The sequence below is a fragment of the Colias croceus genome, chromosome Z (assembly GCF_905220415.1).
Source record: "Colias croceus chromosome Z, ilColCroc2.1".
In the NCBI taxonomy this organism is placed as follows: domain Eukaryota; kingdom Metazoa; phylum Arthropoda; class Insecta; order Lepidoptera; family Pieridae; genus Colias; species Colias croceus.
Genome location: NC_059568.1, coordinates 16,826,996 through 16,849,534, shown reverse-complemented (window position 1 = coordinate 16,849,534; position 22,539 = coordinate 16,826,996). Strand labels below are relative to the sequence as shown.

The 22,539-nt window shown below is 36.4% G+C and overlaps 1 protein-coding gene across 1 annotated transcript in view; it reads right to left on the bottom strand.

Moving 5' to 3' along the window:
* Window positions 1-22,539, bottom strand: part of LOC123705085 (G-protein-signaling modulator 2) — a 43,740-nt gene that overhangs the window by 7,670 nt on the left and 13,531 nt on the right. The window contains exons 8-9 of the mRNA XM_045653701.1: window positions 9,639-9,837; window positions 3,994-4,125 (exon numbers count right to left, since the gene is read on the bottom strand). Coding sequence (XP_045509657.1) covers window positions 3,994-4,125; window positions 9,639-9,837 — 331 coding nt within the window. The remainder of the gene's footprint in view (window positions 1-3,993; window positions 4,126-9,638; window positions 9,838-22,539) is intronic.

The window sequence follows — 22,539 nt, the reverse complement described above, 5'->3', positions numbered from 1 at the left end:
TAAAATATGAGATGTGATGAAAAATCTTTCCTTTTATAATACACTAGATTTCCGCCCGCGGCTTCGCCCGCGTTTGCAAAGGAAAACCCACATAGTTCCCGTTCGCGTGGGATTTCCGGGATAAAAACTATCCTATGTGTTAATCCAAGTTACCCTCTATATGTGTGCTAAATTTCATTGTAATCGGTTCAGTAGTTTTTACGTGAAAGAGTAACAAACATCCATACATCCATACATACTTACAAACTTTCGCCTTTATAATATTTATTAGATATTAGATTGTACACATTTTCGGTATCTTATCGACATTGACGTGAGTAAAAGATCTCTACAAATATGAAAATTTGTTAAATTGGTACCTATACTCCAGTCTTCACATCAATACGCATAATATTTTATCATTAATATCATCACCGAAAAAATAAAGAGCAACTATAACAATTGTATATAATATTTATGAATTTTGAAATCGGTGAGCTATCTCCACGCATAACAGCGATGTGTGTGACATGTCTTTACCAATTTGTAACAGCGTCGGATGAATATTGTTAACGCAAATAATATATTGTAAAGCTGTCATTCCATATTAATTCCTGTTAGCGGTTCCGATGTTGTGTGTCTACCGCCTGCCATTGAACTTGGATATTCATTGATTTTCGGTTTTCAATCGACGCTCAATAGTGATTCAATCACTTTGTAATGTAACTACAATTATTTCGAGATTGTACTTTTAAGGAATAATGTTAGGAATATATATATATCGCGCATATAATTAAGATTTTTTAATTAATTTAGGTACACTTGTATTTTAGCGTGTGTTTCAGTCTCCATTATTCACGGGACAAGTATTCATTTCTCAAAAAAAAAACTTGGGAGTAGAGTCATTCTACAATGGTCTCGTTCTTATTTTAAAGACACCTACAGTACTCCAAAATTAATAATGCGCATGCAGATCTTCGCTAATAATTATCGTATTTCCAAAAACACCCGAATCACCCCGAATCATTGAATCGTAAGTGCCCTGAACAATGCACTTGCATCTTTCACCTTGTTGGGAAGAAATAGGAGTCAATTCAGAGTCATACACAATCGAAAAAAATTCGGGCGATAGGTGACGGTAGCCTGTCAGTCAAAAAATTCAAAAATCCGTCAGTCGTCTTTATATAGTGGTGGTGACCGCACGTATTATCTCTGTATGGAATTATATAGAGCTGTTGTTACATACTCTTCTTAGTTTTGTTTCAAAGTTGAATTTTCCGATAAAATGATTATTTACACAGGTAGCAGATAGCAGTGGGAAAGTGAAAGTTAATAATTATGAGCATAATGAAAGTTCTGATCATTCTACGATATCAGAAGAGATAATCCCTGATTCTGTAAATCCTTCGGACTGAGATTTTAATGATTAGTTTTCTAAAATTTAAATGTAAACTAGTATTTAAAAATCATTTTTTTAAATATAAATTTTGTCTTATATTAACTTTGCATACATCCATCATTACGCCAGCTTCAGTAAGACACTTTAATAGTTCTAAGTATAGAATTTTCCAAGTAAATCAATACAACAAATATATATTCACATTCGTGTAGCTTATCCTCGTTATTAACTTACATTGAATTATCGAAACAAATTTCGTTACTTATCTCTTTACCATCAAATCACAATAAAACTTATTATTCTAATAAACTATGCATGAAGAAAATACACTCTATATACATATCGTCTTCGGAGGCTCGGGGGGCTTCAGTTGCCGAACAGTGACGAATTTTTCTATGCGCATTATCAGTTTGGGAGTACTGTACAAACATTTGGGTTATCTTTAAAATCAAGACAAATCTTATCAAGCATTATTAATTATTATATAATACAAATTTGCTTATTGTTTTGAAAGATACGTATACGGTAAAAGGGCATACAAAAACCACTTCCAATATGATCATACAAATGAATGCATATTTTTCTTTTATAATATCTTTAAAACGAATTCTAATCATTGAAAAGCCATACGATAATTAAATTCTTCGTTAGAAATTAATTCTAGAAAAGAAGTCCGTAAAATTGAAGCATTTAATTTCTAGCTAGAAATAAAATAAAACAACGGTGCGCTGTTTCCAAAGTAAAAAAAGCGTTAGTTAACTGTAAACACGAACAAAACATAGAAGAAGCCATCGACCAGCTCTAACATAAATATATCGCGAATAAATATTATTTCTCAAAAAACACAACAAAGTTTGGTGTCTGGTCACACACGGGAGTGTTTCGGGCAGGGGATAGACAAAACATTCGATATCGTTCGTTTATTTGGCTGCTCTAATGAATCGAGGCCTGCTCTAGCAACCAAGTTGTCAGGAGTCAGTGAATGAAACGTGTCATAAACAGGTGTCCTACAATGATATCGGTTTACGAGTGTTTGGCTTAGCGTATTTTAATATTTACCGCTTACTTCCCTGCGCCGAACGCTAGCAACAACGACTTTTTCGTATTGTTGTTCAGCGAAGGTACTGACTGATCATTGTATGTAAGATATTTTTAGCTAAAATCATTTCTAACTACATAGCTCTTTATATAGAAAACGCATCGTTATGTCAACAATGGTCCAGCAATTATAACAGTCGGAGAAAATTACTAACAATTACAAACCGACTTCTTGTAACGTATAATGTGTTCCCACAAATAGTAGTACTTAGTGTATGTAGAATACCTAAATGCTTTTATAATGAATATCGATATAATCGACCGTAATTGACCTTTCATGGCGGTGACTCACGTTGTAATGGGCCAATTTGTTCATCAGCAAAGTCAATCATCACCCGATCGACTTTGAACAACGTGTTCATTTCTAACTTATCGTTATCGATGTATTGTTTCTCCTCGTAATTACCTAGTTTGCAATGTGTGTAAGAAATATTAACAAACAATAATATGAAGTTTAATCAAATAAAACCAAGAAAAGCGGAAGAAAGCGCATAAACCAAGGTACCTACTATAATTTTCATTACTACAGTAACTTGTAATTGTATTTAATCATAATTGTTATAAACGAAGTAGCAGTTTGCAATTTCCAAGGATCCGGAGACTGTCTATAATATTTTTGCATTCAAAACCATTGAGATATACATATGGAGACGACACCGCCTACATCACTTATGTTCCGCTCAACATACGCCATATGGCGTAACTGCACGCTCATTTTTTATTTGTTTTAAAGTGAAACGCATCAAATATGCCTTCGTGTGTGTTACGATATTCCACAAATAATACGGAAAAGTGCAAAGGAATTACTTTCATCGGTAAGTACCTAACTAGATAATAATTTTTAAAACTTAGTTAGAGCAAAAAAATGGCGCACAGATTTTTTTCGTGGTGTCTCCTCCATACGAAGTAATATTATCTCAATGTTCAAAACATGTAATGTATAAAATTCTCGTGTCTCGCTGAGTTTGAAGTTAAACTCCTAAACGGCTTGACCGATTTTCATGAAATGCTGTGTGCATATCGGTTAGTTATAAGAATCAGACATTTATTTCTCATAGGCACCCCTGAATGATAACTTCTACATATTATCTATGCTACAGTCAAAACCCTGAACCAGTCAATATCCTTATTGACGGTTATTAAGGGTATTGACTAATAACCTTAGTCAATGAAAAAACGTTTATTTAATGTGTGTATAAATAAACGTTTTTTCATTGACTAAGGGCGTCGGTTAATATCCTTATTGACTGATTTTATCTGATAAAATTAGTTAATAAGGATATTGACCGACACCCTTAGTCAATAACCTTATTGACTGATTTAAAGAGCAGACATTCAGTCAATATAGGTTTTAACCAACGTACTGAATATATTTTTAACAGATAAAATCAGTCAATAAGGATATTAACCGACGCCCTTAGTCAATAACCTTAATAACCGTCAATACGTAATAACATCTACACTGAAAACACAAAAAATTAAAGAATAGAAGAAAAAGAAAAGCCATGTAAACCGACCGTGGCCCGCTGGTCGTCGAGTCGGCCCGACTGCGCCTTCATGAGTTGTGCGAAGAAGTCGTCGTCCGGCTCGGGCGGCTCCGTCGGCCGCGCGCGCGGCAGCTCCGAGCGCTGGTCCTCCAGGCGCGAGCCCTGCACCACACGCACAAATATTACAAAATAATAGTAAGCAAGCTGTCACAATTATATGGACTTCGCAGAGTGAAATCGTAATTATAACAATAACGCACGTGCAAGATAACATACAACCCGTAACATTTTAATCAAATGTGCATAACGCGGCTGAAAGAGTCACTTTAAAAAAGGTACATTGTTACAAAAAATAACACACCAGTCTTTGCAAATAAGAAAAGTCACAAATTACGTTAAATGTACAAAGATTTTTAAAAGATCGGTACACATGGAGCTGCCTGTAAACGTAACATTTTTATAAAAAATATATCTCCATAGATACTGAGTTCGAAGAATAATTAAGAGCATCTGATTAAACATTAACCGATGTGGCAAAGTATAAAAGCTACAAATATAAAATAGATATAGAAACAAATATAATATATTATATATAGTATAAAATATACTTTTTTTTCTAATTTTATTCTTGTATAATTATTACGTATAGGCGAAAGTACATAAGAAAAACATCGAAAGCTGGGGTATTAGCAGAGCCAATAATTTGGAGCGCGTCAATGTTCCCAATTACCTATAATAATCGGTTCCCGGGATATCGACACATTAAATGCGGGGTTGACAGGACGTATTACTGCATATTCGCCTATTCGTCTTTCAATATTTCGATTTCGCCGGTGTATATTTAGACAAAGCAAATCTGACGTTGAATTTTATTTTCCTAATACTATGAGACGAGACTATAAGATTCTTCTCTAATATTATATTTATGCCATTTAAAAAATAAACGACAGGAAGCATATACATGTATGTGTTAATATTCAATATAGATAGATGTTTTATTTCTTAGGTTTATGCAATCTATTAATTTACTACTAATTTTAATGACAATATGAGGTAAAAGAGAAAATAACGTCTCAGCTTGTCACAGGCACTCGGAACGTTTGCGTGCAACTTGCTCCGCGTCCACCCGTCGCGTCGTCCAGAAATAACACTCGCTAGTCGCTACTAGCTTCATTAAGCTTAGTTAATATCTTTGCGCTCGTTTGAATTCTCTCTTGTAAAAGAATAACGTATCAATAAGTATGGCCATGAAAAATAGATGCAGCTGTCTCTGTTAGCTGCATCAATGTTACATACATTTTTTAAAACGTGTTTTATTAATCTGTAAGAACATCGGATGGCGCTAAACTAAGAATATTTTTATCTCTGAATAGGTGCGACAGTAAGCCCATTGCACCGACATGAAAATCTGCTATTGACAAATAAGATACACATAACATGTCGCATCAACGCTACGAATTAGCCTGAAAGCCTTTTCACGGCCAACGCGTGTCTGTAAATCCAAATCCAATTTCTCCATTCTTAGAAATGTTAATGGAGAGGTGCGTTATTAATTAGACAATTAAAATTTACCGGGAATTGATAATTGATATTATGCACTAAAATTCTGATTAAACATTAACCGATGTGGCCAGCGCAGCGCCCTGAGATTTCGTCGACGCGACAAAAGGGAAGCAATTTCGCTAGTGTAATTATTTATATTTTGATAATAATTAAATATGTAGTACTAAAATAGTGTAAGCGCAGTCCGGTCCGGAAGGTCAGCACTTTGAGTGTGCGTCGCGGGAGGGGCGCGGGGGGAGGGACGCGACACACGAGTTGCGGGAAATGCAAAAGTAATTTGTAATATATACCGAACGACCAAATGGGCGCTGGACATTTCTATGGAAATGTCTGAATTAAATTTATAAAATACATATTATATTTGCGAATGACAATCTGCCATTTTCTGGTATTTTAATAACATGTCCGTATATTACGATAGACATATTGCAAATGAATTGCAAGCCAATGATTAAAATATAGTCAATAGTTTATAATATTTTTGGTATGCAGATTGGTGACGTAGAATTATTTTAGAGGAAATACGGCCAGAAGCAATTTTCAAAATTTAAAAAGCGCTCGTACTCGATAAAATATATACCTTACGTTTTTCAGACGGTAACTGATATTTAGCCAAATGGCAAAAACACTGAGGAATAGAATCCGATATAGATATCGATACAAATTGACATAAGCTTATGACGTAAACCTCGAAATTTTTTTCTTTGGGAATGGGAATTTTGATCATGGTCGTCGTCGTCGTTGGTAGTGTGACCGAATTATTACGAAAATTCATGAGTTTATGGCAATAATTAGCGATAGCAGTTTCTATTCTTTGGTGTTTTTGCCATTTGTCTAAGGGCCAAGCTCAGAAACCGTCTGAAAAACGTAAGCAATAAGACTATATTAGGTTTCATCATCATCATCAGCCCATATACGTTTCCACTGCTGGGACACGGGCCTCTAATGAGGGTATTAGGTTTGATTCTAGTCTATTTCCTCATCCACTATGTGACCTATTTAAAAGATATTTTATAAATTGAATACGAATGATATATACTGTACCCTGATGTATTCGGCTTTCATTAATAGTTATCTGATTGCAGACTAAGCATCTATTCACAATCAATATTGAGCATTTGGAGAGATCTCTTCCTAAACTAGGGTACATAGTGAAGTACAAAGAAAAGACATTATTAAATTAACCAAATTGAGCAACGTTACATAAATCTCTGAGAGGGTAAGAGCGGTGCGCCACCTGTTGCTCCACTCTTTTGGCATTCTTTTACTCGTTTCAAAGTTGTAATTTTTTTATATTTCCTTCCGGTATTAAATCACATCTAAATATAACTTAAATAAAAGCAGTGGTCCCAGTTGCGCTGGGCCACTAGTGGGATATGGAACCGATATATTTCTCATCTGTATCGCTTATCGAGTCCCTTGACTTGATAAGGCACAACATTGCGATTTAACCTTGACGTGTTCTCTGATTTTTACATCGGCAAGCAAAAGGCGGTCATACGTCAGTCGGTCCCAAAGAGATCAACTGTAGCAATGATTGAAGTAAAAATCTTAAAAACGGTAACAGCTACTAGGCTTTTAAAATATCTACTTCCAGATTATTTGGCCTAAATTTACAAGGGTTATCATTTTAGCTTATAATATTTACACTACAATGCTTAAGTAAATAATATGTCAAGATGAGTTTGAAGAGCACGCGCCACTAAGTATGGGACGCTTCAGTAAATCCGTTAAGGTGAGTTTTGTACGTAAACATCTCATTAAAAATGTAAGATAATGATAATGTGTTTTGCATTAAATTGAAGCTGCGTAAATTATTGAATGTTTTCTAAATCTTATGATGACCTAATTCATTTGCTAAATGCGAGAACAGTAATCATGGTTCAGTTGGGCCATTAATGACATGTAATGCAAATACTGAGGGAACAGCTGCGCGATAATGTAACAGGCGCTGCCAATGAAGAGGATTGGAGCGAGGCAGGCGGCGAGAGTCTAGCGCGGCGTCTAGTCGGCCGGCCTGTTTACAGCCGGGCAACGGACAGGCCCGCCCGGGGGGGGGGGACACCGGACACATTTAATTTACACCTCACCGATTTGTTCTAAGCCGCACAACAATGATTGTTGTGACACCCCTGCGGCGCGTGTTTTTACCTACGCAGTGGAAGCTATTCATGTCGGATCGGTCCATTATTGCCGTCACTCGTTGTGTAATGGGTGTCAGCGTGTCGCGCCTTTGGCGTGCGGGTGAGATGTAATGGCGTTTAAATGTTTATCCGAGGCGACGGGCAAGGTCACGTTGCTTTGACATTGTTAGGTAATGAATTCGCGAATATACCGCTTATTAAAGGATGCTTTTATATAACTGGGGCGCAGAGAGTGCCCGGTGTGTTTGCGCCAGCCGACATCTTAATGTTGTTAACTTTTCTGTCGTTTCCTATCATACTCGTCACCGTTACAAAAGTAAAGCTAAAAGCATAGCGAGCACGGTATTTGAAACTTTTCCCTGTACGTCACATTTTTCTCGACATTTCACGTCTAATTGTTTTTAACACAATAAATTTAACCCGCCTTCTAATTGTCAGAAATAGACCAAATCGAAATAGGGCACATTCAAAGTAGGTCACCTTTAGATTTTATACCAAGTATTTTTTAATGGAAGTAAAAAATGAAGGCACAATATTGCGATTAATACCAATTGTGAATTATAATTTATAATATAAATAAAATATATTCGCTGTACACACATTTGTATACAAAATACAAGTACATTTTCAATGTCTCCATCGTTAATGCTCTACAAGTTTCCAGGAATTGTTTATCTGCGCTTCGTTGTTTCTCAATGAATAATAGGAATAATGTTAAGAATATTCAAGGTTAATTTGTAAATGGATGGCAATGCGCGATTGTGGGTATAAGTACCTACATCAAATTTTCGCATATATGCAGTTAAGGGATAGTTCGCAGGGTTCGAATCCCTTAAAAAGCTTTTTATTTGACGCTATTTTAAAGAATCGAAACAAAAACTGACCACGACGCGGGAATCGATCCCGCGTCTTTTTCGAATCAAATAATTGTAAACGGAAATAAAAAATATCGATTTTAGTTCATAAATTCAATTAATATCATTCGAATGCAATAAAACGAAATATTAAAACTTTTTATTCTTCAAACAATCGCAAAACAGCGTTTACCTGAATATAATATTCGCGAGGGAATAGCCATCAAGCTCTATAGGTCTATAGGAAATCTGATTTACATGAAAATATAGAAATGCATTTCAACATTATTATTGAAATTTCGTTCTTCAAGTTCTCAAGTGGCATATCATTGCAATTTAAAACACAATACAAATATATTTTTTGCTAAAACTGGAAAACAAACTATTTGTCCTAAATGCGATAACCACTGCCCAATGCCCTTGGGGTGACTGTACCACTTCAAGTAGGTTTCGCTTTCTAATCGGAAAGGGATAAGGCAGCCGGCTGGATTCGTGGCAGAAATAAAGGAAAGGATTGGGAAGGGTGACGAAGGATATAAGGATAAATATAATAAAAGTAGAAATAAGTAGGGCCCTTTCTAAACAACAACAATTGTTCACTTACAAGTTACAACATATAAACAAGGAAATTAATTCGTTAAAACTTGGTGAATGTGTAGTAACTCAGGCCCCGGAACCACAGACACAATAGTCGAAAATCTATTGTGTCTGGGGCCGCTCGGGCCGCTTGGGGCTCAATGGGTTATGACCATAACTTATGGTATAGGTAAACGTTAGTTTTTAAACCGATAAAATACTGCGTATTTGACGTCACGCGAATCATCCACGGGTCAGTTAGTCATAAACACAAAAATAGAACAATTTTATGAAAAAAAAATCGATAAAAATTTGCTTCGAAATAAAAAAAAATATTAAGTATATTATGTTTGTACATAATACGATATATCAACGGCTATTAAAATTCTTTAACTGGTCGAAACTGATGTCATTAACAAACAAGAAATCAATCAAGAAAATCTTCTTATTAAAAAGGTTCGACTGAAGCGTGTCCCATGTCAGACGCACAGCAAAGGTATAAGGGGGCTGACTGCTGAGTCAGCACGCCCGCACTGACCTGCACGCGCGCGATCATGTCGAGGAAGTCGTCCTCGGGCTTGGTGCTGGTGGTCTGCAGCGGGCGCAGGCCGGGCAGCGACGCGCCCTTCGCCTCCTTGCCCTTCTTCAGCGGCCGCAGCTCCGCGCGCTGCTCGTCCATGCGCTCCGACTGCAGCTCCGAAATCAGGCTGAGCATGTCGGTCATCGCTTCCGATTTCCTGAAACGAAAATCCATGTCATATACTACGTTCCGATCTACTTTAATGACACCGGCCCCGCTCTGTAGGTATTTATTGTGCGAATTTTAAACACGCTCGATGGCAAAGGTGCAGGGAGGCTGTTGTTAAAACTGTATCGTAAGTTTCACCCTCGCGATGAAAGAATTTATTAATTAAACAACAAAAATTTAAGATAACATTTCCGATGATATGTTTCACCAACGATTTAACTTAATTCGTTTATTAAGGATTTAACTATTTGAATTAAAATCGGGATTAACGCACGTCATGCGAATCATTTCCTGTATCAGGCACTCGGGAATCATAATTAATAGCAATTCACATTTTTCTTCACTTTTCAACTTTAAATAACACTTGTAACTAGCCGTTATCTTATAAATCACAATGCTTCATGTTTTCCTTAAAGTACATATTTGAAACTGTTAGAATAAATAAATAATTACATCTAAACATGGAACAGGAAAAAAAATCACTTTAAATGTAATTGTATCACAATATAAATAAAAATAAAAACTAACTACCAAATCACAAACAAAAAAAAGCTTTTTGATCAATTATACTAACATTTAAAAGCGAGATATTTTCTAACTATTGAATTTAATTTGTTTCTTAATTAAGTTAATTTAAAAATTACATAAACTGCATAAAATAATATCCATTTAGTATCAATAATGCGAACATTTAAAATTGGTACATCTTTTTTCCCAAAAAGAAACTAACTACTGCCAAAGCAAACAGCAAAAATAAATAAAACTTAACACAACATTTAATACTTCTGTGTTTACATACAACATAGCTTTGCGTCTTTCGCGCTTGTTTTTAAATTGATCCTGAGCCATGCCGACACCGGGGACGGAGCGAGATATTTAAATGTAAAGTATGGACGGGAAGGGGCGGAGATCGCGGCGGAAATGCCGTGGGCCGGCTAGTGGCGGGCGAGTGGCGGGCTACGGGGCTAGTGGTCGAGCAGTGTGCTGTGTGCACGGCGGCCGGTGCGTGCGGCGGGCGGGAGGCAGCCGCGCCCGCCCCCTGCTCGACTGCGCGCTGCACTCGCCCCGCAGACCCCGAGCCTCACTAGATACACTCTTCCGTTGCCTTTTTGGCGACCGCTCATTATGCTTAACTACTTTTCGTCACTTGACCGGCTAATTTCAATTAGGTATTTCAGTAGGTAGGTAAGTTTCTCACAAAAAACAAATTGGCTTTAGGCGATTAATATTTATAATAGCGGCAATTTTATTAATTTTGTTAGTTTCAACCTAACACTTTCCTCAATTTAATCGTTTGTTGCGACATAAATTTAAAAAAAGATTATAGTATATACATTTTTAACGTAGGTAATTTGCCAATAAATTAACAATAATTATGAAATCAATGTAAATTTAATATTCGTTTAGAGTATTTGCAATTGGTCGCAAGGTGGCGTCGTAAAGTGTAAATAAATTACATTCTAAATCCATTTTAAAATCATCGATTTCAAACTTAATTTCAAAGGGTCCATTTCTGTTTGTTCGTGTCGTTTAGCAAACTAATGTTTATAAGGCACACAAGTGCACCGAAATAGTTGTGCTATAGATAGGAACACAGGGGTCTCATTAGTTCACTTGTTTTCGGTCCAAAATTATTGAGCCTTGTCAGATACGACGCCGGCCGTTGTGTCGGATGCGCGAACTACGTTCCGAAGTGGATTCAACAGGTCCACACCGGCCACCGCACAAAACAACTCAATTAGCATTCGAAATAGACTGGGCTTGCAGCTTTGAATTACAAATTTAATATGAACATTTACAAAGTTATATAAGAGCTTAAGTTATTAGAATTTAAACTTTTGTGATGTACCTACGTCTCTCGTTTACGAGCAAAGGCTCTTACTAGGGAAATTGATAAAAAATATAGCACCTATACCTCGGTTGAAGTTAAATGACAATCTCGCAATCTGTACAACTTTTGTATTTTTTTTTTTTTTGCTAACGAGATTAATATAATGATTACACAATATTCCAGTACACCGTAATTACTTGACTAAATATTCAGATTGCTTTTATTTTATGAATTAGTTTAAATAGAAGGCAATCCATACAGATGCACAAGAGTGCCGTCACAACACATCACATCATTTTCACAAAAGATGATTTGGTGAACTATTTTCATACAAACGCATCCATGATTATTTATTGATAGAAATTTGTAATAACGCTTGACACAGTACCTACGTTCCGTGTTCGTACGGATAGTAATTTAGAAACATGTCGGACTAAAGGCAATTTCGTCGTGTTCAAAAACGGATAGAAAAGGAACTCTGGTGCACGACGGACAAAGCTTAATATCAATCAGTTGTGATTTTGAGAGAGGCTTTTGATCGTATTCTAAGAGCTGGTTCAAAATCAATGAAACGTAGGTCAGCAACATCATTCGCACACTATATAGGTATAGTAGTGTTGGCAACACGGAGTCTAACACCATCACGACATCTATTCTGGTATTAGGTGCTATTTCAGTTTATATTACAAAATTGGTAATACGTTACTTATAAAAGACGAATTATTGGCACCTAAATTTAAAATAAACGTTTATTTATATGCGATCCTAGCTCTCACAAATTAGGGAATGATTATTATAGATAGACCGAGATTACAAAGTAATAAAAATAAATATTGTAAACAATTCCTCGGTCTTATCGTGTAATCCTATTATTTTGTTTAATCCTTTCAAAGGGGCGGTGTAATTCACTCTGGATCTGTTCGACGGTTTCCGATACACGTGTATAGTCTTCAATAATATTTTAACATTTGTTATTGAAACACTAGGTATGCAGCGAGCAAAGAAACCAAAGTTTCTTGTTACTTTGCATAATTGTTTATATATTTTTACATCGAGCTTTAGAATGTGTAATATAGATGTTGTTTGTTTGTTGCTGTCCTCCAGTGACTATTTGGTGTGTTGTAAGCAAAGAGAAGCCCTAACATTCCAGGAATCAAATAACAACGAGTGCTGCATGAGTTTTTGTTTACAATCTAACAAGAAATATTGTAATCACAATATTTTACAATTTAATTTGCATGTCATTTATAAAGTCTTGAAGAAGATTAAGTTTATAAATAGAAAGATTGGTATTGTGCAGTACATCGAAGCGAGGAAGGCCAATTTTTTTATATGAGTAATATTTGTTGGATCCTACTGTAACTATAAAATTGGTTACGTGAAAAGCGACCCAACACACATTTAAGGCCATAAGAATTGTAAAATATTTCCAGTGGTTAGTCTGCGGAACATTGAATTAGACCTACCTACCTACCTACTGAGAAAAATGTCACAAGTTGCACAGAGCAGGCGATAGCGCGGGGCTTGTCGGAATGATCTGACTTTTTATTATTACCGACGAGAGCATTCTGAGCACAAATACTACACAACAGAGCCTTTATTTATTTAATTCATATGGAATTTAATGTGTACGCACGCCTTCATTATTAGCAACGACACGGCAATGACAAAATCATCCGTCACGACACAGCGCAAGGTCACAGATACTGGCCACATACTTTTTCTACTGGCTTTGTCTATTACACATTATAACATGAATGCGTCTTCTTGGCGTCTTCCATCTGACCAGAGTGTAACTTAGAGTAAGTAACCTTCAACATAAAGGAATATGGTATCAGGCAGGATTTCTCTTAAAATGTTAATTTTATTTGTTAATGTTTATTGTTTTACTGTAACCTGCTTAATATTTTTATAATGTTGCTACTAAGATTTTAATAAGTTCTTGTACATATTGATTCAGTATATTATTGCGTATAATGTACCTACTTAAATATAAGAACATAACCATCAATAGATAAATGTTATCAAAATTACTGTAACGATTCCGATTACCATAAAGTGGAAAATACTTGTAGGAAAATTTTGTAAATACCAACTACGCGACAACACAAAGTTTAAAAATAAAGAGTTGGAAAAGCGAGTTTGTAAGGCTCTACAGCTACTAACACTACAATAGAATGCCCAGATTGAAAAACAAACGGACAAAATTTAGAGGCGTAATGAACCACTACTTTGTTTGAAAGGCAAGATAATTATGTGCTATGTTCGTCCAAGCATGTCAAGAGGAAAATTTAATTTTTTAGACCTAATTAATCTATTTCATCTAAATGGCTCAATTGTTATGTTACGAAATAGCTACGCAAAAGTCTTCAGCTAGTGACAATCTGGGCATCCAGGAAACATTTTGAATACTGGGGTTTAAATGTATGTTATTGGTGACAGAACAGTAAACTATACAATTTCTCATTAAAATTTCAACTAAAGTGCAGCGAGGACGGCAAAAAAAAAAATCAAAACAGTAACAAGCAAAACAGTGATAACTTATGCAATTATTTAGCATACCTTTCATGCACATGAGACGTCGCACTCATAATCGATAGCGCGGTACAATTATATTATTATGCGAGAGCGGCGAGCGGCGAGACGCGGCCGATATGCGGAATTATCGCTGATATCTGATAAGAGATGTCACACCGTTCGGTAAATATATACGACACGTGTACTTGCTCATTTTTATCTGACAACTAATAATAGACGCAGATGACTGATAACATAATACGGGCGGCCAACGGGCACATGCAGTTGTGTATCTCAGTTCAACTTTCACATGCACTTTTTATATCCATGAAAAGTTTTTGAAGTAAAATCTACAAGCGACTGCTTACGGACGTCGGCGCGGAATGTTGCAAAGCGCTTCTAATAAAATATGTATAATTTTATTGATTGCTTCTACAGTCAGACTTTACGTTCCTACTTTAGTTCCTATAGGTACTACCATTAATAAATAAATACCAAAATCATAGTCTAATAAGAAAGCGTTTAATACATTAGACAGCTATTCTATTAGGCTATAAATCTGTTCGAATTAACTTAATCCGATATTGGCGTTCATTGCTCCATTCCTCGGCTAGACTGTATCAACATTCCTATTCAAATGAAAGTGCAACGTTAACAAATACTCAAAAAAGTAGGGCATTTGTGTTTGTTGTGGAATCAACTAGTGTTCCGAGAGTACAACCCGCAAGCGCTGGGCGCTGAGAGGCTGCAGCCTGCCAGCATCACGTATGTACATTGTACACAGATTTGCCGTTTCAATGTACTTATCGACACTACAAAAAATGTAACCGTGACCAATTCTGTACATTGAATATGTACAAAAGAAGTAGGTATACGTACTCTTAAAAAACTTTGTCTGTCTGTATGTATTGTACCGCGTCCCACGCTGAATCTACTGAACGACTTCATATGAGATTTGGTTGGTATACTTTAAATATCTCACTCAAACTCAAACTCAAATATGTATTTATGAAATTAGACTCCTTCGAGAAGCACTTTTGAAACGTCATATTTTTACATATTTTTAACATTTACCACCGATTCGGAAAGCAGTATCTATGGAGACGAACCGGCAAGAAACTCCATAGTTGTCCTTTTTAATAATGTCAGTATTACATTTTAATTACAAAATATGTAACTGTATATTATCATAATATGCCAAGGAACTGTCCTGTGGTTTTGCAGTTGGAAATAACTTGTTATCCCGAAATTAAGGGGAGTAAGATTCGAAATGCGTTTTCATAAAAATAATTCTTAATATCGCGTGTTCTGATTTCTGATTCTCAGTTTTTATTAGAAGGATAACACTTGACACGAAAAAATTGTAGTTCTAAAAATAGATATCAAATTCTAATAATTTTTCCGTTTAAATCCCGAGCAAATGATCGCACCGTGATATTTTAATATTCCGAAGTCAGTGACAGGAGAGAACGTTCGCACTCATGTGTGAGTAATGCACACTCATATTGTGAGAGGTTAACTTCGAGTCGTGTCATGACGTAATATCGATCATTATTAAAACCATTTTAATTAAATAATTTAACCCGTCTAAATTACATTATTTCTGAGAGACATCTTTGCTTGAATGCAGTATCTATTATTTAAATTTAATGAATTCCAAATGAGTTTTCTTCACGGAAGGTTTTTTTTTACTAGGTACATATCCTATGTCATAACAGTTCTGCTTATATGGAGTTGAAAATAAGCTCAATCAGATATCAATGTCAAACCCAATAAAATAAATATTCAAAAGTACTTTCAATACATGATCGAGAAAATAGAAGAATACAATCTCCGCAAATATTGAAACTGCTTTGAAAATTGTCATAATATTATGTTATGAAATTGATTCTTTAGAAGTATATATTTGTCCAGAAATGAAATGAAAATGATGTAAGTAGCTGTAGTATACACTATACACATTAATTTACATTTTTTGTAATACGTAAGAAGTCACGATCCATCGGCTGCACTGATATTTAAATTATTATATTAAGTATTGCTTAACTTTGACACCCTAAACATTAGCGACGTATATATGCTCCATCGTACCTATTGACTGCTAAGAGTTAGACCAACATATCACAGCTGAGCTTAATAAATTCACAAATTGACCAGATGATTATTTAAAATATGCATAAGTAGGTATATTTTCACGAATCAAGTTAAATACAAGTACAATAATTGATAATAGTCGTATCATATTTCAGATCTGTGTGTGTTTATGATGCGAATATTATAATGTATACCGAGTGCTGGAGGATATTGGTTATTAATTTAACATTTTATAAATTCGAATGTTAAATTTTAACATTTTCGACGTGATATCTTTATCTTTCTGGATTATTTGTACGCTCGGCTTAATTACATGCGAGTTGAAATAATTACAAGGACAAACCTTGTTTACTCAAACGTTGAAAAAACTCTATCGATAAAACGGTTAAAAAGGCATCACCTATTAACTGCACCAAACGAGATTTCTTACAACGAGATTTTCAAAACAACTTTATTAAAAGGGGTAAGCGGTACGTCAATATTTGGCCCGTGCACTATTGAATTTCGAGATTTAGCGCGGGCCGTCGCTCCAGACCTACAGCCCCAGTGACACACTTCCGCGTTCCCTCCGCCACGCGGGCGTAAGGGCCGTAAGGGCCACACCACGACACACCGAGGGGGAACCTGTGGCCCGGACACGGCATCAGATGCTGCAGATTTGCTGTGCATTGGAAGAATGTCAACTTGCCTATATCTATACATGTACCTCTATGTATAATTTTAGGTAATTTATCCACATGACCCGACCTACATCGACCGGATTAGGTTATCGAGGGCACTTAATGTCGTTAAAAACTACGGAAATCGGATCATGAAAACCGTCACTTGAAAAAAAAAATACATTACCCTAATTGAAAAAACAATAAATCGGCTAAGGCTTGGACAAAGGCAAAAGAAAGTATTCAGAGGGAGTGATTTTATGCATGTGACCGTCAAACGTTATCCGCGCCGATGGATTCTCTGAAAACCTTTATATTCTACGTATTGATAAATCCTGCAGCACGTGTAACTTACTTTATCCGGATTGGTTAATAGCATTTTTAATTTCTCTGAACTATCTGATGCTATTATCATATAAAGAGAATGCATAAATCCGCTTTAATTGATTTTTAGAATTACCTGCAGAGTGTTGCGAATTGCGATTATTCGGACAGACTACGCAATGCTTAATGTATTCAATCCTGGGTTCATTCTCAGTTTGACAATATGTAAAAAAAAGTATCAGTTGCAGGGGGCTAATGGTTGCTCTCTGTACAGATGTTTATAACGACATTTATTTATTAAGTAAGGTTATGGTTATTACCTACATTTCATTGTTCGGGTCGAAAAAAAGTGGAGCTATAGTATAACAATTTTAAAGTTATCGATAGGTTACTTTTTACCGCTGCTTTGGAAGATGCCTTTAAATTCCTAGAATGAAAAGACTTGACATCAATATCAATGGCGAGTACATATCTCATCTTCGATTTGCCGATGACATCGTAGTCATGGCAGAATCCCTGGAAGACCTTAATACAATGTTCGATGACCTCTACAGAGTTTCACAACAAGTGAGCCTTAGCATGAACATGAAGAAGACGAAAATCATGTCAAATGTCCATGTTGTGCCCACTCCGGTCTCTGTTGGAAACTCTATTCTCGAAGTTGTTGACGAATATGTCTACCTCGGACAAACCGTCCAATTAGGCAGGTCCAACTTCGGGAAAGAGGTCAATCGTCAAATCCGACTCGGATGGGCAGCGTTCGGGAAGTTACATAACATCTTTTCGTTTTCTTTTTCCCTCAGTGCCTGAAGACCAAAGTCATCGAGCAATGTGTGTTGCCGGTGATGACATACAGTACAGAAACGTGGTCTCTAAACTAGGCTTTGTGCACAAACTCAGCGTCGCTCAACGTGCTATGGAAAGGGCTATGCTCGGAGTTTCCCTACGAGATCAAATTCAAAAAATTCAAAAATTCTTTATTTGGAACATATGGATTTGGATCGAATCAGAAATGAGGAGATCCGTAGGAGAACCGGTGTCACCGACATAGCTCACCGGATTAGCACGCTGAAGTGGCAATGGGCGGGGCACATATCCTGCAGAACCGATGGCCGTTGGGGCAGAAAGGTTCTCGAATGGAGACCACGTACTGGACGACGAAGCGTGGGACGTCCACCCACAAGATGGACAGACGACCTGGTCTGAGAGGCAGGGAGCCGCTGGATGCGGGCCACCGGTGACCGGGCGTGGTGGAATACCCTGAGGGAGGCCTTTGTCCAGCAGTGGACGTCTCACGGCTGACACGACGACGACGACGACACGACGATAGGTTACAAAATGGCACTACGAAATTCAGGTAATTGCCTGACTCATGTGGGCGAGCGAGCGAGATGTAATCTACTCTATGCGTGGGATATGGTATTGTTAAAGACCTGATGAGATCATGAGACCTATCTATACTTTCAAGTTTTGATATTGATCATTGGGATAAATAAAGGATGGCAAGAACGTAGAAGAAAATTAGTAAAAAAATCATTAAAACTTAGCTAGCCTGATTAATACCACATTAATACTGGCGGGAGTATGTGAATACGTAATAAATCCGAAGGCTGAGTGCGAAATCACCAACTAAACAAAATCTAAATAATAAGTATGTTGTTTTGAGAGGTAAGATTAACGTTAGTTTATTTAAAACGTTGTACGTTGGAATAATTATAAATCCTTTAGAATTATAAACGAGCGTTGAGTGTAAATATGATATATCTGAAAATCATTGAAAACTTTACAGATAATTTATTTCAAATTTATTTTTGGTACGATCAATAACTGTAAACTGTATATGCCCTGAGGCTGATTACTCGTGTAAGCGAAAAAAGTGAATTTGGTATTTTCTGTTTGATAGTTGAACGCTATTTGCGTGTATGTCGAGCTTCCACGTGTGTTTGAGTCGTCCGGGAATTTCGGAGCTTTTAGGTTTTGTAATAGAACTTTTGAAAAATGTTTTTTGGACTCACTTTACTATTATAAGAGAGCGTTAGACCCCTACACTGCTAGCTGGTACACATGTCATTTTAGTTCTTAGTTATGCCCGTTTCTTAAATTGCAGTGTTGCAGACGTAGTAATCAGGTAAATTGAGAAATCAATTTAATATTGGTATGTCCTTAACAACTGAGCAGTCACTGTGACTGTATGTACGTATAAAAGGCAGTGATGCTCTTGCGTTTTTGTTATTACTCATATTTTATATTCCAATATTTTATATTTTATAATTTAATAAGGTAGTTCATCGCAGACGGTCATTAATTGCACCTCACGTGACTCATTTTACTCACAATTTCCATTTAATAAAAAATTTCTAATAAACTTTTATTTAATGTAATAGACACAAGAGAGGATAGCCTGTACACTGACTATAATATAGACATAAAACTTCATAAGGCTTCTCTGAACCTTATTGTGCGAAAAATATGAAACTTTTTACTAAAACACACGATAAAATAGTAGAGTTAAGTAAAGAGTTCAGTGAACACTGAAAGTGAAACTCCTCTCTAGGAAATGTTCATATATGTCCCTTTAAACATCGCTATATGACAAAGCAAAAGACAGCGCCAACTGAGCTGAATTTTTGGCAGTTGTTAAGTAAAAACTATGAATGTCGTTATTAAAAACTACAGCCATTTATAAGCTATGCTCTCTCTTTCTATTTACATCGTCGTAAATAATAGTAAAAACCTTTTGTTTAGTAGTTCATTAGGTCGTCGCCGGTAGTTAGGTTGACTACATTTCATCTTCGTATAAGTATCGAAATTGTTTAAAATTATCCTAATATCTTTTGTAAATCTGTACAGAACGGCACGTGAGGACGCAATCCGCGTGGGCAACATTTCATTAAACTATGTATTTCAATTAAGGTGTAACAAAAACACAGCGGAGCAATATTCGACAACCGAGCGGCAGCTTTTTAAATAAAATTAAACATAATCAAAATTTACAATGGAACTCAATTCGTTGCACCGTGCACGTCATTTTTATACAAAATCAATAAGTTCCAATCAAAAATTTAAAATGAATGTGCTATGTGCAAATATTTTATATGAAGTTTCGAATTGGTTATATTTTATCTAGAAAATCCTTTAACAAAGCTTAAAATAACTCAACGAAACATTTATTTCTTAGAAATATTTGTTTACAAAACAAAACATAACAAACAGACGCTACCTAATTAATGACGAAGTGAAAAAACAGTTCAGTTTATAATGAATACGAATACTTTACAATTAATTACGTAAAGTAAATCAAAGCTTAAACAAAATAGATTCTATTAAAGCTAAGATTTAATTTGTTATTCAGAGCGCATTTTTAAAGCAGCAACTGACGATATAACGTTTCCAAGAAGATTAGTTCTCCTTTTTCATAGAAAACTATATTGTATAGATAGAAAGAGATCGAAATCGAATAAAATAAGAAATTACAAGATATTCCTATGTTGAAATATTAATACTTACGACATAATATTTCAGTACTTACATATACTGATTCTAATAATTTTGCTAAAAAAATACACTAGCATGATTTAGAAAACAAATTAAATTAGAAGCAAGACACGAATTCAGCTCTTCGAAACTATTTCGTCCGTCGGAAATATTAAAGAGCGTATAAAATTTTGACAATAGGACTATAAATATCAATGCTAGAAAACCTTAACTATTTGAAATTGGCATTTACTATCTGATATTATGTTGAAATAAGTAGAACACACAAGCAGGCAACACTAGACAAGTAGGAAGCCTATCATCTTAAAATACATAAACCCATGATGATGATGAAGTGACAAACTAGCACCCGTCCGATTAGGGCCCTTCTGGCCTCCTCCACTCAAGCGACAGCTCAAGCCGAGGTTCGTGGTCCCCGTGTCGGGGGGACGCCCTTGTGCATGTCGCTACCAGGGTGAACCTTCAGTTCACCCCCGCGTCCGCGTTAAAATGTAGAAGCCCTTCTGGCTAACATTGAGAAACACCTTACAAAAAAAAAAAAAAAAAAAAAAAGACAAACTAGCAGATTCTATATTGAAAAATAATTCAAACATTGGCACTAAAAAAATCATAAGACAGTTTAAGAATTGAAACCTACGCCTAAAAAAATGTGTGCGCGTACTAGTGTACACACGTCAAAAGTGAAACTTCTTTATGACCTTATTTTTCAAAAAATAATTTACTATATATGCAACTTTACAGAAATACGTCGAATCACGCGTGGTAGGGATAAGAAAAAGATGGCGCGTAGCGGAAAAATGTCACGCGTAACGATGTTAGGCTGCCATCAGACAGACTGCAACACAACAACCGCACGAAGTCGCATTAGTAACCGCACGCAGTTGCTATACTCAACTGCACGCAGTTGTCTGCAGTCGGGTCCGACTTCACGCAGTCGAAACCAAGCATGTAGGCCAAGAGTTAGTGTAATGTCGCCTCTACACATAGGCCAGCGCATTCGCCAGCGCGCTGGCGGTGCGCTTGCAAACGCGCTTGTGAGTAATCCACACATTGGAAGGTCGTTCAGTATGGTTTGGTTCGAGCCAATGTGCGGACGGATTCAAAATGGATGTAACAAACAAAGAAATAAACACACTTTCACATTTATAATATTAAAATAATATTAAAGTAGGATGCTCTTTGTGAAGTAAAACATTGTGAGGAAAACGGCATGTCCAAGAACCTTATTTATTTGGCACTTTTAATACATACAACATTTTTATTTTTATGGTACTTATTTTTTGGGTTCCACAGGCAGTTTTAACTCTGATAGAGCTCAATAAATTTAAATGTTTCCTCGTTACTCATATTGTTCGCCATTTTGTCAAGTTAGGTGTTAATTCGCCGCAAGAAAAAAACGTGCACTCCTGATCGCTGCTACAGTCAAACTGATCGCGCGGCCAATGTGTGGATGGTGCGCCAAGCTTGCGACAAGTGTCCTTTGATGTTTCCGACACCGCGCGGCAAGCTCGCAAGCGCGCTGGCCAACGTTCAAATACCTACCACCAGCGCGCGAACGCCCGTTCTACACATTGGACAAGTGCATGTGCCAACGCGCTTGCCAACGCGTTGGCCTATGTGTAGTGCCGGCATTAGGTTTGACGTCGAAATGGAAGCACACACGTTACGTCTCTTAAGGCGACTACACCACCGAAACTAGCGCCCCCCCAACATTTTATTTTTTTACTCCTAAACCAGATCAAATTTAAAAAATCTAGCTCGGTACTTGGCT